The sequence below is a fragment of the Hemitrygon akajei genome, unplaced genomic scaffold (genome assembly GCF_048418815.1).
Source record: "Hemitrygon akajei unplaced genomic scaffold, sHemAka1.3 Scf000037, whole genome shotgun sequence".
Classification (NCBI taxonomy): domain Eukaryota; kingdom Metazoa; phylum Chordata; class Chondrichthyes; order Myliobatiformes; family Dasyatidae; genus Hemitrygon; species Hemitrygon akajei.
In genome coordinates this window covers 1,051,052-1,066,086 of record NW_027331923.1, presented here as the reverse complement: position 1 = coordinate 1,066,086, position 15,035 = coordinate 1,051,052, and the positions used below count along the sequence as shown (strand labels likewise).

Genomic DNA, 15,035 nt, shown 5'->3' with positions numbered 1-15,035 from the left:
GGCAGAGAGAGAGGAAAAGTGGAAGATAGAGACAGAGAGAGAGGGAGAGAGGAAGAGAGACAGAGAAAGAGAGGAACAGAGAGTGAGAGAGAGAGGGACAGAGAGTGAGAGAGAGAGGAACATGCAGTGAGACAGACAGACAGAGGGAGGGCAAGAGAGAAAGTGGGAGAGACAGACGCAGGCAGAGAGAGAGGAACAGAGAGCGAGGGAGAGGCAGAGAGAGAGGGTGGGGAGAGAGTGAGAGAGAGAGTGAGAGAGAGAGGGAGAGTGAGTGGAGAGAGACAGAGAGAGATAGAGAGAGACAGAGGGAGAGAGAGATAGAGAGAGAGATGGAGAGAGGAACAGAGAGGGAGAGAGATGGAGAGAGAGGGAGAGAGACAGAGAGAGGGGAGAGCGAGATACAGAGAGAGAAGGACAGGCAGAGAGAGAGGGTGGGGAGAGAGAGAGAGACAGAGACAGAGAAAGAGAGGGAGACAGAGAGAGGGAGGGAGACAGAGAGGGTGAGAGACAGAGAGAGAGTGGGGAGAGGGAGAGAGACAGAGAGAGGAACAGAGTGAGAGAGAGATGAACAGGGAGTGGGAGAGACAGAGAGAGTGGGAGAGCAAGAGAGAGAGAAAGACAAACAGGCAGGGAGAGAGAGGGAGAGCGAGATACACAGAGAGAGGAGAGACAGACACGTAGAGAGAGAGAGGGTGGGGAGAGAGGGAGGGAGAGAGGGAGAGAGACAGCAAGTGAGAGAGAGAGAGAGAGAGGGTGGGGGAGAGAGTGAGAAAGGAACAGTGGGAGAGAGAGACAGAGAGAGAGAAACAGAGAGAGAGGGAGAGAGAGGAACAGAGTGAGAGAGAGAGACAGAGATGGAGAGAGAGGGAGAGCGAGATACAGAGAGAGAGAAGGAGAGACAGGCAGAGAGAGAGAAAGAGAGAGTGAGTGAGTGAGTGAGAGAGGCAGAGAGAGTGATGGACAGAGCGTGAGAGAGAGGAAGAGAGAGAGGGAGAGACAGAGAGGAGGAGAGCGAGAAAGAGAGTGAGAGAGAGACAGAAAGAGAGAGACAGAGTGAGGGGGGAGAGAGGCAGAGAGGAAACGTGGGAGAGACAGAGGGAGAGAGGAAGAGAGAGAGAGTAGGAGAGAGGGAGAGGGAGACAGAGAGGGAGAGCGAGATACAGAGAGAAAGAGAGAGGGAGAGACAGAGAGGGTGGGGAGAGAGTGAGAGGGATTGGGAGAGAGAGACAGAGAGGGAGGGAGAGAGAAGGGGAGAGAGAGAAAGGGAGTGAGACAGAAACAGAGTGAGAGAGAGACAGAGAGAGGGGGGAGAGAGGCAGAGAGAGAGAGGAAAAGAGGGAGAGAGAGAGGGAGAGAGGGAGAGAGAAATGGAAAGAGAGTGAAAGAGACTGAGAGAGAGAGGGACAGAGAGTGAAAGGGAGAGGAACAGGGTGTGAGACAGACAGACAAAGAGGGAGGGCAAGAGAGAAAGTGAGAGAGACAGAGGCAGGCAGAGAGTGTGGAACAGAGAGAGAGGGAGAGAGAGGCAGCGAGATACACAGAGAGAGAAGGAGAGAGTCAGAGACAGGCAGAGAGAGAGAGGGTGGGGAGAGAGTGAGAGGGAGAGAGGGAGAGGGAGAGAGAGACAGAGGGGGAGAGAGAAAGGGAGAGAGAAAGAGTGAGACAGATAGAGGGGGAGAGAGGCAGAGAGAGAGGAGAGAAGGAGAGAGAGGGAGAGTGGGAGAGAGAGAGGAACAAAGTGAGAGAGAGAGATAAACAGAGAGTGGGAGAGACAGAGAAACAGGCAGAGAGAGAGAGAGGGAGAGCGAGATACACAGAGAGAGGAGCGACAGAGACGTAGAGAGAGAGAGAGGGTGGGGAGAGAGAGAAAGGGAGAGAGACAGAGAGAGAGAGTGGGGAGAGAGTGAGAGAGACAGAGAGAGACAGAGAATCAGAGAGAGGAACAGGGAGTGAGTGAGAGACAGACAGAGAGGGAGGGCAAGAGAGAGAGAGTGAGAGAGACAGAGGCAGGCAGAGATAGGAACAGACAGAGAGGGAGGGCAAGAGAGAAAGTGAGAGAGACAGAGGCAGGCAGAGAGAGTGGAACAGAGAGAGAGGGAGAGAGGGAGAGAGAGAGGGAGCGAGAGAGAGAGAGGAGAGTCAGAGACAGGCAGAGAGAGATAGGGTGGGGGAGAGAGTGAGAGGGAGAGGGAGAGAGAGAGGGGGAGAGAGAGAAAGGGAGAGAGACAGAGAGAGAGAGTGGGGAGAGAGTGAAAGGGAGAGGGAGAGGGGGAGAGAGAGAAAGAGAGTGAGAGAGACAGAGGCAGGCAGAGATAGGAACAGACAGAGAGGGAGGGCAAGAGAGAAAGTGAGAGAGACAGAGGCAGGCAGAGAGAGTGGAACAGAGAGAGAGGGAGAGAGGGAGCGAGATACAGAGAGAGAGAGAGAGAGGAGAGTCAGAGACAGGCAGAGAGAGATAGGGTGGGGAGAGAGTGAGAGGGAGAGGGAGAGAGAGAGGGGGAGAGAGAGAAAGGGAGAGAGACAGAGAGAGAGAGTGGGGAGAGAGTGAAAGGGAGAGGGAGAGGGGGAGAGAGAGAAAGAGAGTGAGAGAGACAGAAAGAGAGAGAGAGAGGGGGAGAGAGGCAGAGAGAGAGGAAAAGTGGAAGATAGAGACAGAGAGAGAGGGAGAGAGGAAGAGAGACAGAGAAAGAGAGGAACAGAGAGTGAGAGAGAGAGGGACAGAGAGTGAGAGAGAGAGGGACAGAGAGTGAGAGAGAGAGGGACAGAGAGTGAGAGAGAGAGGAACATGGAGTAAGACAGACAGACAGAGGGAGGGCAAGAGAGAAAGTGGGAGAGACAGAGGCAGGCAGAGAGAGAGGAACAGAGAGCGAGGGAGAGAGGCAGAGAGAGAGGGTTGGGAGAGAGTGAGAGAGAGAGTGAGAGAGAGAGGGAGAGTGAGTGGGAGAGAGACAGAGAGAGATAGAGAGAGACAGAGAGAGAGAGAGATAGAGAGAGAGGGGGAGAGAGGAACAGAGAGGGAGAGAGATGGAGAGAGAGGGAGAGAGACAGAGAGAGGGAGAGCGAGATACAGAGGACAGGCAGAGAGAGAGGGTGGGGAGAGAGAGAGAGACAGAGACAGAGAAAGAGAGGGAGACAGAGAGAGGGAGGGAGACAGAGAGGGTGAGAGACAGAGAGAGAGTGGGGAGAGGGAGAGAGAGACAGAGAGAGAAGAACAGAGTGAGAGAGAGATGAACAGGGAGTGGGAGAGACAGAGAGAGTGGGAGAGCAAGAGAGAGAGAGACAGAGTAACAGGCAGGGAGAGAGAGGGAGAGCGAGATACACAGAGAGAGGAGAGACAGACACGTAGAGAGAGAGAGGGTGGGGAGAGAGTGAAAGGGAGATGGAGGGGGAGAGAGAGAAAGGGAGAGAGACAGAAAGAGAGTGAAAGAGACAGAAAGAGAGAGAGAGAGGGGGAGAGAGGCAGAGAGAGATGAAAAGTGGAAGAGAGAGACAGAGAGAGAGAGGGAGAGAGGAAGAGAGACAGAGAAAGAGAGGAACAGAGAGTGAGAGAGAGAGAGGGACAGAGAGTGAGAGAGAGAGGGACAGAGTGAGAGAGAGAGGAACATGGAGTGAGACAGACAGACAGAGGGAGGGCAAGAGAGAAAGTGGGAGACAGAGGCAGGCAGAGAGAGAGGAACAGAAAGCGAGGGAGAGAGGCAGAGAGAGAGGGTGGGGAGAGAGTGAGAGAGAGTGAGAGAGAGAGGGAGAGTGAGTGGGAGAGAGACAGAGAGAGATAGAGAGAGACAGAGGGAGAGAGATAGAGAGAGAGGGGGAGAGAGGAACAGAGAGGGAGACAGAGAGACAGAGGGTGGGGAGAGAGTGAGAGAGAGAGGGAGAGATAGAGAGGGGGAGACGGAGACAGAAAGAGAGACAGAGAGAGGGAGAGAGGAACATTGAGAGAGAGAGAGACAGAGGCAGAGAGAAAGAGAGGGAGAGACAGGGTGGGGAGAGGGTGAGAGAGAGGGAGTCATTGAGGGAGAGACAGATGAAGACAGAGGGAGAGGGAGTGAGAGATTGAGTGAGAGGGAGAGAGAGACAGAGAGGGGGGGGGGAGTGAGGAAGGGTGTGAGACAGAAAGAGAGTGAGAGAGACAGAGAGAGAGAGGGACAGAGATTGACAGAGAGAGGAACAGGAGTGTGAGAGAGAGAGAGTGGGGCGGAGAGAGGGAGAGAGACAGAGAGGGTGTTGGAGAGAGTGTGAGACAGAGAGAGAGGCAAAGAGAGAGGGGGGCAGAGAGAGGGAGAGACAAAGAGAGAGAGAGGATGGGGAGAGAGGGAGAGGGAGGGAGAGAGACAGAGAGAGGAACAGTGAGAGAGAGGGAGAGAGACAGGGAGTGAGGGAGAGAGAGAGAGGGAGAGAGACAGGGAGTGAGGGAGAGCAAGGTACAGAGAGAGAGAAGGAGAGACACGCAGAGAGAGAGAGAGGGGTGGGGAGAGTAAGAGAGAGAGCGAGAGAGAGACAGAGAAAGAGAAGGAGACAGAGAGGGAGAGAGACAGAGAGGGCGAGAGACAGAGAGAGCGCGTGGGGAGAGAGTGATTGACAGAAAGAGAGACAGAGAGAGAGAGAGAGGGGGGGAGAGGCAGCGAGAGAGGAACAGTGGAAGAGAGACAGAGAGGAAGAGAGAGAAGGAGAGAGGGAGAGACAGAGAGAGAGGGAGACAGAGAGAGGGACAGAGAGAGACAGAGAGAGAGTGAGAGACGAAGAGAGTGAGAAGGAGAGGGAGAGAGAGGGAGAAACCGATGAAGACAGAGGGAGAGGGAGTGACAGATTGAGAGAGAGGGAGAGGGAGACAGAGAGAATTGAGAGAGGGGGACAGAGAAGGAGAGAGAGTGAGAAAGAGAGGAACAGGGAGTGAGAGAGACAGAGAGAGAAGGAGGGCAAGAGAGAGAGTGAGAGACAGAGAGACAGGCAGAGAGAGAGGAACAGAGAGAGAGGAGAATAGACAGAGAGAGAGGGTGGGGAGAGAGTGAGAGAGAGAGGGATAGAGAGAGGGAGAGGGAGAGAGAGACAGAGGGAGAGAGATAGAGAGAGAGGGGGAGAGAGGAACAGAGAGTGAGAGAGAAAGAGGGAGAGAGACAGAGGGTGGGGAGAGTGAGAGAGAGAGGGAGGGAGAGAGAGAGGGAGAGAGTCAGAGAGACAGAAAGAGAGAGACAGGCATAGAGAAAGAGAGGGAGACTGAGAGGGAGAGAGACAGAGAGAGAGAGAGGGCTGGGAGAGAGTGAGAGAGACAGCGAGACAGGCAGAGAGAGAGAGGAACAGAGAGAGGGAGAGAGAGACAGAGAGAGAGGGAGAGTGAGAGACAGAGATAGAGGGAAAAAGACAGAGAGACAGGCAGAGAGAGAGACAGAGAGAGTGGGGAGAGAGTGTGACAGGGAGAGGGAAAGAGAGACAGACAGAGAGACGGAGAGAGAGGAGCAGAGTGAGAGAGGAACAGAGAGGGAGCGAGAGAGAGGAGAGGAGGGAGAGAGACAGAGAGAGAGAGGAACAGAGTTACAGAGAGGAACAGAGAGTGAGAGAGAGACAAAGAGGAGGGAGAGAGACAGAGAGAGAGAGAGAGAGGGGGGGGGGAGAGAGAGAGGGAGAGTGAGAGAGAGAGAGGGAGACAGAGAGAAAAAGAGGGTGGGGAGAGAGAGACAGAGAGAGTGAGGGAGAGAGACAGAGAGGGAGACAGAGAGGGTGGGGAGAGAGTGAGACAGGGAGAGGGAGAGAGAGAGACAGACAGAGAGAGGGAGAGTGAAGAACAGAGAGAGAGAGGGACAGACAGAAAGGGAGAGATGGAGAGAGACAGGCAGAGAGAGGAACAGAGATGGAGAGAGAGTGGGAGATAGAGAGAGAGACAAACAGAGTGAGAGAGAGACAGACAGAGGGAGAGATGGAGAGAGGGAAAGAGACAGAGACAGAGAGAAAGAGAGAGAGACACAGAGAGGGTGGGGGAGAGAGAGTGAGTGACAGAGGGACAGAGAGAGACAGACAGAGAGAGAGTGAGAGAGAGAGGGAGAGAGACAGAGAGGGAGAGGGAGAGACAGAGGGAGGGAATGACAGAGTGAGAGAGGGAGACAGAGAGAGGGGAAGAGAGAGTGGATGTGGAGAGAGTGAGAGACAGGCAGACAGAGAGAGAGAGAGTAAGAGAGAGGCAGAGAGAGTGATGGAGAGAGCGTGAGAGGGAGACAGAGAGGGGGAGAGAGAGGGAGAGAGGAGGGGGAGTGAGAGAGGGGGACGGATTGAGAGAGGGGGACGGATATGGAGAGGGAGATGGAGAGTGTGAGAGTGAAATTCCTCTCCTGTCTGGTTCCATTTAGTCTTGTTTCTCCATCTTCCCAGTATCTCCTGCTTCTCAACTTCCCCCGAGTTCTTTATCTGTTATATCTCTCCTCCTTCTACTCACTTACTTCTCCCCACATCTCATCATCCCTTAGTCTCCCTCCTCCCCGCCCCCTCCATTTCACCAACACAATAGAGCTGGTTACTGACAACAGGAAGTCAGCCTGTTCTATTTTTACAGAACACATCCTGTGCGGAAACTAGTCGTGTTGTCACGGCAACAGCACTGGCCACCACCGGAAACACTGCAGAGAGCTGTGAACAAGTTCAGTACATCATGGAAACTGTGGACACTGTTTACACATCTCTCTGCCTCAATAAAACAGTCCACGTTATCAAAGACCCCACACACATCGAACATTCTGACTTCCTGAGAGATGGACCACTAACTTCACAATCTCCCTAATGCAGTTGTGATTAATTGGTCTGTATGATTCGTTCATTTAGTTAATTGTCCCTCACATTTCGCAACCCCGCACTCCCAGTCTCGAGGTGATGAATTGATCTTTATGGACGGGATGCGAATCAAAAGTTATCACTGTACCTTGATTCATTGAAAGCAAATGTCCCAATTTACGCTCACCTCTCCTTTCCTCTTCTCTCTCTCTCCCCCCTCTCTCATTCTCTCTGCCTGTCACTCTCTTTCTCTCTCTCTCTCTCTCTCTTCCACTTCTCTCTACCCCTCTCCTTTCCCCTCTCTTACCTCCTCACTTACCCTCCCTCTCCCCCCTTCTCCACACTCCTCCGCCGCCTATTCTGTAGCACACTAAACGGAAACTAACAGGCCTCTCCCAGAAACCACAAGCCTTTATCTTCTGAGAGAACATTGAATCTTTCCAACCGACGAGAAATTATACAGCATCTGTAATCCACTGAGTGTGTAAAACCGTCATTCCAGTGCGGGGTGGGGGAGTGTTGCTGGTCTGGACGAGTGGGTGGCGGAGACAGCAAGCTACAGGAAAGGGGGAATTGGGGAGAAAACGAGAGGCAAGCGAAAGGTTAGGCATAAACGGAGGAAGAGACAATAAGGGATAGATGCAGGTTAGTGACTGTGTAGTGAAGAATGTTTGGAGGAAAGAGTGGGAGGGTGCAAAAGAGTACGGATGAGAAAAAGATGAGATAGGGAAATTGAGGAATTGTATATGTATAGAGAGAGAGTGAGAGAGAGAGACGGAGAGATAAGAGAGTTAAGGGGGAGTGAGAGGGAGAAAGGGAGAGAGAGAGAGGACTGTGGAGCAGAGTGGAGTACCGGGGCACAGGTAAACATCATCTTTGAACTGTCCCACACTCACCTTGAAATCACGTCCTCTGGTAATTGAGATATTCACCTGATGAAGAACCGATGTTGGTTCTCTTCTCTCTGATCTCTACTCAGCCTCAGTCTGCCTCTGGTCTCCCCTCAGCCCCCATCGCTACAGAGGAAACAACTGAAGCCTCTCCAACCTTTCATTCCCTCTGATCCATGAGGCAACCCCTCCATTTCCAGATCATTAACTCTCACCCGATCCTCCCTCCGCCGTAACAGGGTTAGAGTTCCTCCTGTTGTCAACCAACGACCAGCGGTTCTGTGGTGGCGATAGAGACACCCGGATGGTGAGATGTGTCCAGGTGCCAGGGACAGGGATGACTCCGAACAGGTCCCTGGCATTCTAAAGGGGGAGGGCGAGCAACCAGACTTGTTGGTAAATATTGGAACCAATGACAGGTAGAAAATGTCAGCAGGTCCTGAAAAGAAATTTTGTGAGTTAGGTAAGGGGTTTGGGAACCGATGTGCTACCGCCGAGGATGAGGTAGTTGGTTTGTAAACAGAGACTGTATGTTGTGAGACTGCTGGCAATGAGAGGCTGCTGATAGGGCAACCTGGCAGTCGACAGGATGAGTTGCAATGGAAAAGACGCCCAGAATCTAAAAGGCTGAACACAGCACTGAAGGTATTACATTTGAATGCGCGCATTGTACAGACTGACGTGGAGGAAGAGCTACAGACTGGCATACATGAGGTTGTGGGCATCACTGAAAGCGTGGCCCTGTTGGTAAACATAATAAAATCAAACCATCAGAAAGAGCTGGCATAGGGTCGGAAGGTGCTGAGTCGTTGTGGGTAGAGCTAAGGAACTGCAAGTGCAAAGAAAACCCTGGTGGAAGGTATGTGCAGACCCCCAAACAGTAGTAAGGATGTAGTCTACAAACTACAACGGGAGATAGAAAATGCAAGTCAGCAGGTCAACGTTACAATAGTCATGTGGGATTTCAGTACACAAATCGATTGGGAAAACCCGGTTGGTGCTGGATGCCCCGAGGGAGAATTTCTAGAATGCCTGCGAGGTGGCTTCAGAGAGCAGCTCGTGGTTAAACCCACTATCGCCAAATCATATAGTTCCCTCGCGGGCCGGTAGTACATTCTTTGCGGCCCGGTGGCTGGGGACCACTGCACGAAGGGATCTGCAATTCTGGACAGGGTGTGATGCAATGAATCGGGATTGAATTTGCAATTTGAGAAGGGGAAGCACAACGCAGATGCAGTGTTGCAGTGGAATGAAGGAAACTGCAGAGGCGTGAGAGAGGAACTGGCCAAAAGTGATTGGAAAAGACCTTTGGCACCGATAACGTCAAAGCAAGAATGGGTGGAATTTCGGGAAGCAATTCAGAAAGCGCAGGATATACACATCCCAAAGAGACAGAAGTGTTCAAAAGGCAGATAGTCAATAAGACCATGAGGTGCAGGAGTAGATTAGGACATTCGGCCCATCTACTCTGCTTTAACTTATCACCAGATCATCCTGGTTGATCCAATTTCATCCCAGACCCAATCTCCTGTCTTCTCCCCGTGTCCTTTCACACCCTGAACAATCAGTAATATATGACCTTCTGTAGTAAATGTACAGAGAGACTCGGCCTCCACCATTGCCTGTGGCAAAGAATCCCATAGATTCTCCACTCTGGCTAAAGAAATTCCTCCTCATTTCCGTTCTAACAGGATGCCCTCTGTTATGGCTCATCCGGTCTTACACCCACCAATCACAGGAAAAATCCTGCCCACATCCACTCTATCAAGGCTCCTCCTTCAACGAGTTCACCCCTTATTTTTCTGAATTCTGGCCCAGAGACATCACTGGTGATATGACAACCTATTGAATACTGGAACCATTTTCGTGCACCTCCTCTGAACCCCCTGGAGATTCAGCACATCCTTTCTAAGACAAGGAGCTCAAACCTGCTCAAAATACTACAAGTGAGGCCTCACCAGAGCTTTTTAATGTTCCAGCATTTCGTCCTTGCTTTTACCTTTTAGTCCTCATGAAATGAATGCTCTGTATTCCATCTGCCGTTTCCAATCCTAATCTGTCCAGCTCCTTCTGTGGCCTCTCTACGTCCTCAGAACTACCTTTCCCTCCATCTCTGTTCATGTCCCCTGCAGATTTTGCAGCAAAGCCATCAAATACATCATCCAAGTCATCGCCATATAGCAGAGAATAATCGGTCCCATCACAGACCCCTGTGGAATGCCACTGGACATCTGCAGCCAGACAGAAAACGCTCCATTTATTCACACGTTCTGCCTCCTGTCAATCAGCCACTGCTTTATCTGTGCTGGACTCTTTCTGTAATATCATGGGCTCGTAGCTTGTTAAACAGCCTCATGTCTGCCACCTTTTCAAAGGCCTGAAATTCAAAGTGCAACAACATCAACCGATTGTCCTTTGTCTATCCCGCTTGTTATTTCTTCAATGAATTTCAACAGAATTGTCAGGAAACTATGCTGACTCCGGCCCTTTTTATCATTTGCCCAAAGAACCCTGAGACATCATCCTTAATAATTGAATCCAACATCTTCCCAAACACTGAGGTCAGACCAGCTGGCCTTCAGTTTCCTTCCCTCTGCCTCTCTCGCTTCCTGAGGAGTGGAGTGACACTGTTGTACTCCCCTTCCTCCGGAATCCTTCTTCCACACCACACTGTTCCTTACTCTTCACCTATTCCCTATTCTTCTTTATCTCTCTTCATCTCCCCACTCTGTCTTCTCCCTCTTTCAATCCCCACTCTCCCCTCTCTCTCTCTCTCTCTCTCTCTCTCTCTCTCTCTCTCTCTCTCTCTCTCTCTCTCTCTCTCTCTCTCTCTCTCTCTCTCTCTCTCTCTCTCTTTACTACCCCATCTCTTCTGTCTCACACCACACTCTCCCTTCTCTGCCTCACATACCCTCTCTCCGTTTCTCTCCCGGACCCCACACTCCTTTCTCTCTTCTATTCCCCTATCTCCCTAATCTGTCTCCCAGGCCCCACTCCCCCTTCTTCCCTCTCCGCACTCCCCCATCTTTCTTCTCCCCAATCTCACTTCGTTCTCTGCATTACAGGGGACCCCCCTTACCTGAAATTGCCTGAGGACAGAACTCGGAGATTTCCTGAGACAGGAAATGTCCCACCTCAGCCACCAAGGCGCCTCACCACAGGGGTGGCAGACCTTCTCCCCCCCCCCCCCCATAGGTTGAAGGCCAGGGCATTTGCTCTCTCGCCCTCTCCCGCCCGGGGGACCTGAGGCCACATATACCTGTCGTAGTACACTGGGGAAAGGGAAACACGCAGAGGTGGATGGCACTTGTCGATACAGGTGCCCAGCACACCATCCTCCCAGGCAATCCCGCCGCATAGCGCGCTACAGCCCCTTCGAGCGCCAGCTACTAGCCTGTTACCTGGCGTTCATCGACACAGAACACCAAACAGGCATCGACCCTGTCGTCCTCCGCCCCCACCTCCCCATAATGCCATTGGTCAAGTCCCCTGATTCCTCCCACAAAGAGGGCCGTCCTCCATTGTCCAGTGGAAGCTACATTGCGGAGCGGGCTGAACCCGGTCCTGAAGGGGTCAGCCGCCCCCATGAACAAGTCATGGCTTTCCCCCAGTCCCAGAACCCTGCCCTGGACATCCCCAAGGTACAACCCTCCTCAGCGTGTTGGGGTCAACCCTTCGATTCCCTCGACCCCGACGACAAACTGCATGCCTGGTTCACAGACGGCTCCAGCCGCTGGAAAGGGGGAAACCATTGTGGACAGCGGCAGCACTTCATCCCGCCACAGGCAAAATTTAAACCACAGAGAGGGAGGGGGGTTCCAGTCAACTTGCCGAGCTGGCAGCAGTAGCCCTCCCCCTCCAAAACACCACCGGACCAATCCACATCTACACTGACTCCTGGGCTAATGGCATTGCGGTGTGGATGGCCACACCGGGAGCACCGGATGCATTCCGGCCCTCACCCCATCCTCCCGTCACCACAACAGGGACAGTGTTCCCCTCGTCCTCACCTACCACCCCACCAGCCTCCGGATCCAGCATATCATCCTCCGCAACAGGACCCCACCACTAAGCACATCTTTCCCTGTCTACCCCTCTCTGCTTTTCGCAGGGATCTTTCCCTCCGCGACTGCCTGGTCCACACGTCCCTCCCCACAGATCTCCCACCTGGTACTTATCCCTGCAAGCGTAAGTGCTACACCTGTCCCTACACCTCCTCTCTTACCACCATTCAGGGCCCCAAACAGTCCTTCCAGGTGAGGCAACACTTCACTTGTGAGTCTGTCGGGGTCATCTATTGCATCCGGTGCTCCCGGTGCAGCCTCGTCTACGTCGGCGAGACCCGACGCAGATTGGGGGACAGCTTCGTCGAGCACCTCCGCTCCGTCCGTCACAACAGACAGGATCTCCCGGTTGCCACCCACTTCAACTCGGCTTCACATGCCCATTCGGTTATGTCCATACATGGCCTCCTCTACTGCCATGATGAGGCTAAACTCAGGTTGGAGGAGCAACACCTCATCCATCGTCTGGGTAGTCTCCAGCCCCTTGGTATGAACACCAAATTCTCTAACTTCCGGTAATTACCTCCCCCCTCCCTTCCCCCATCCCACTTTCACTCTGCCTGCTCTTCCAGCTGCCTATCACCTCTCTCATGATTCTGCCTTCTTCTACTACCCATAGTGCTTTCCCCTTACATTCCTTCTTCACCTCTCCTGCCTATCCCCTCCGTGCTTCGCCTCCCCCACCCCTGGATCTTTCCTCTGATTGGTTTTTCATCTGGCACCTACCAGCCTTCTCCTTCCCACCCTCACCCACCTTCTTTGTAGGGCCCCTGCCCCCTCCTTCTTCAGTCCTGACGAAGGGCCTCGGCCCGAAACGTTGACGGCTCGTTTCCACGGACGCTGCCTGACCTGCTGAGTTCCTCCAGCTTGTTTGTACGTGTTGATCTTTGTTTAACTGTGTTTCCTAATATGATCTTCCAAACCCAAAACTGATTCGAAAGTTTTCCGAATTCCCGACTGATAAAATGTGAAATCAACTCTTTTATTAAAAATATAATTATCGCACATTCCACAAGTTTTCATAAAAGAGACGTTCATGATATTGGCCTATAACAAGGAGGATCAGACAGGGAGCTCAAGGTTTTAGAATGGACACTATTACAACAACCATTTTCCATGAGGAAAGTGGATGGCCAAACCTCCAAATACGATTCAATAAGTTAATATTTCACACAAGAAGCAACATACATACCTGTTGAATCAAGAATTTCGACTACAAGTGCGTCATACATTTTATTTTATTCCCATTCACAACTCTATACCCTGCCCCTTTCCTTATAAAACTGGCAACACCACCCCTCTACCAACTAACCTGTCAACCCTAACGACAATATATTCCTGCATGGGAATAAAAACTTAAAATGTGCAGGTTTCCTGAACAGAGATAACATCGGAAGAATCTGAAAATCAGAAATAAACTTCTTAAAGTCTTGACCATTATAAATCAGATTTGTTGCATTTCCTTGATATATTTTAATACTATTATGTATGTTCACAAGTAGACTGGGATACAGATACCCCACCCAACAAAACTTCATTTAAAGCTTCCCACAAAACACCAGTTACACCAAGATACCTTTCTGCAGCTTTCACAATAATTTTAATTTCCTCAGCAGGATGAGATGTCTGATCAGTACAATTCACCACATTGGTTATAAACATCACAAACTTCATTTTATCCAGCAGTGAAGTATCTTTGGTGAGATAACTGTGATGCCGGCATATATCCACTGACGTCACAGTCTGTTCTCTGAGTGGGATCACTTTATCCAGTTTATCTGCTCTGCTTGCTGTACTTGTCCTTGAACAGGCCCTTCTGCTCACTGTGTTGTTCTGAACCAATTGAACTGGTCACGTCACGCCTTACCAAACCAATCCCTTCTGCCTACACAAGGAACACATCCCTCCATTCTCCTCACATTCACGTGGTATCTAATAGCCTCTATCACATCAGCCTCCACCACCACCCCTGATATTCACTCCAGACACCCACCACTATGGGAATGAAAAACAAAACTTGAAACGCAAATCTCCTTTAAACATTCTGAGTCAGGTTTTTAACATCATTGTCTTTTCCAATTGTGTTTTTTTTCCAACAGCAGCTATGCAGAGGAAAGACAAAATTGCACTAAATTACAAAATACTTCAATAGTGCAAAAAGGACCAATGAGGATGTGTTCCCCCTTTCTCCTGAAGTGCATGCCCACTGGCATTGGACATTTCCTCCTTAGAGAAAAAATCCCGGCTGTCCACTCTGTCTGTGTCTCTCACATTCCTGTAAACGTCTGTCAGACCTCCCTCAGCCTCTGCCGCTCCGGAGAAAATTACCCGAGATTGTCCAGTCTCACTTTATCCAGGCAGCATCCTGTTAAGCGTCTTCCACTCACCATCCAAAACCTCCGCATTATTCCTGTCTTCGAATGCAATTCTCCAGATGTGGTTAAACTGGAGATTTATACAACTGCAACATAACTGTCTGACAATGGAATCACTATCTGGGAGTTATGAACTCGGATTCCAAGATCTCCCTATAGATCAGTACAGTCTAATCTCGCCCCATGAATATAACAGCAACGAGATAATGCTGAGGCTTTATAAGACACGAGTCAGGCCACACTTGGAGTATTGTCAACAGTGTTGGGCCCCATATCTCAGACAGGATGTGTTGTCATTGGAGAGAGTCCAGAGGAGGCTCAGAAAGATGATTTCGGGAATGAAGGGGTTAAAATATGAGGAGCGCTTGGCAGCTTTGACCCTGTGCTCACTGGAATTCAGAAAAATGCAGGGGCATCTCATTGAAACCTACCGAATGTTGAAAGGACTGGATAAGGTGGATGTGGAGAAGGAATTACCTGTGGTGGGCACAGCCACAAAGTTAAGGGGCCACATTTTCAAACAGAGTTAAGCAGGTTATTTTTTTATTAGCCAAGGTGTATTGGATCTGTGGAATGCTCTGCCACAGACTGCGGTAGAGGCCGAGTGTGTGGGTATATTCAAGGAGGAAGTTGATCGTTTCCTGATCGGTCAGGGCATCAAAGGATATGGCGGGAGGTCAGATATCTGGAATTGAATGCGATCTGGGATCAGCCATGATGGAAAGGTGGCTGACTCAATGGGCTGAATGGCCTAATTCTGTTCCTATGCCTTATGGACTTATGAACACAAGCCCCGTCAATCATGATGAATCTCCTCTGCACTCTTCCAGCACAAAACATCCTTTATACAGAATGCTAAGCGGAACTGAATGCAACTTTTCAAGACCGTTGTCAAGTCAGGCAGCATCTGTTGAGGGGAATAGAGTCGATGGTTGGGACAGAACCCCTCC

At 51.1% G+C, this 15,035-nt stretch overlaps 1 protein-coding gene and 1 long non-coding RNA gene across 3 annotated transcripts in view; one reads left to right on the top strand and one right to left on the bottom strand.

Moving 5' to 3' along the window:
- Window positions 1-11,233, bottom strand: part of LOC140720135 (zinc-binding protein A33-like) — a 58,184-nt gene extending 46,951 nt beyond the window's left edge. The window contains exon 1 of the mRNA XM_073035021.1: window positions 11,048-11,233. Within this exon, the coding sequence (XP_072891122.1) occupies window positions 11,048-11,233 (186 nt within the window). The remainder of the gene's footprint in view (window positions 1-11,047) is intronic.
- The window catches only part of LOC140720173 (uncharacterized), a 914,213-nt gene that overhangs the window by 170,519 nt on the left and 728,659 nt on the right, over window positions 1-15,035 (top strand). The window lies entirely within an intron of this gene.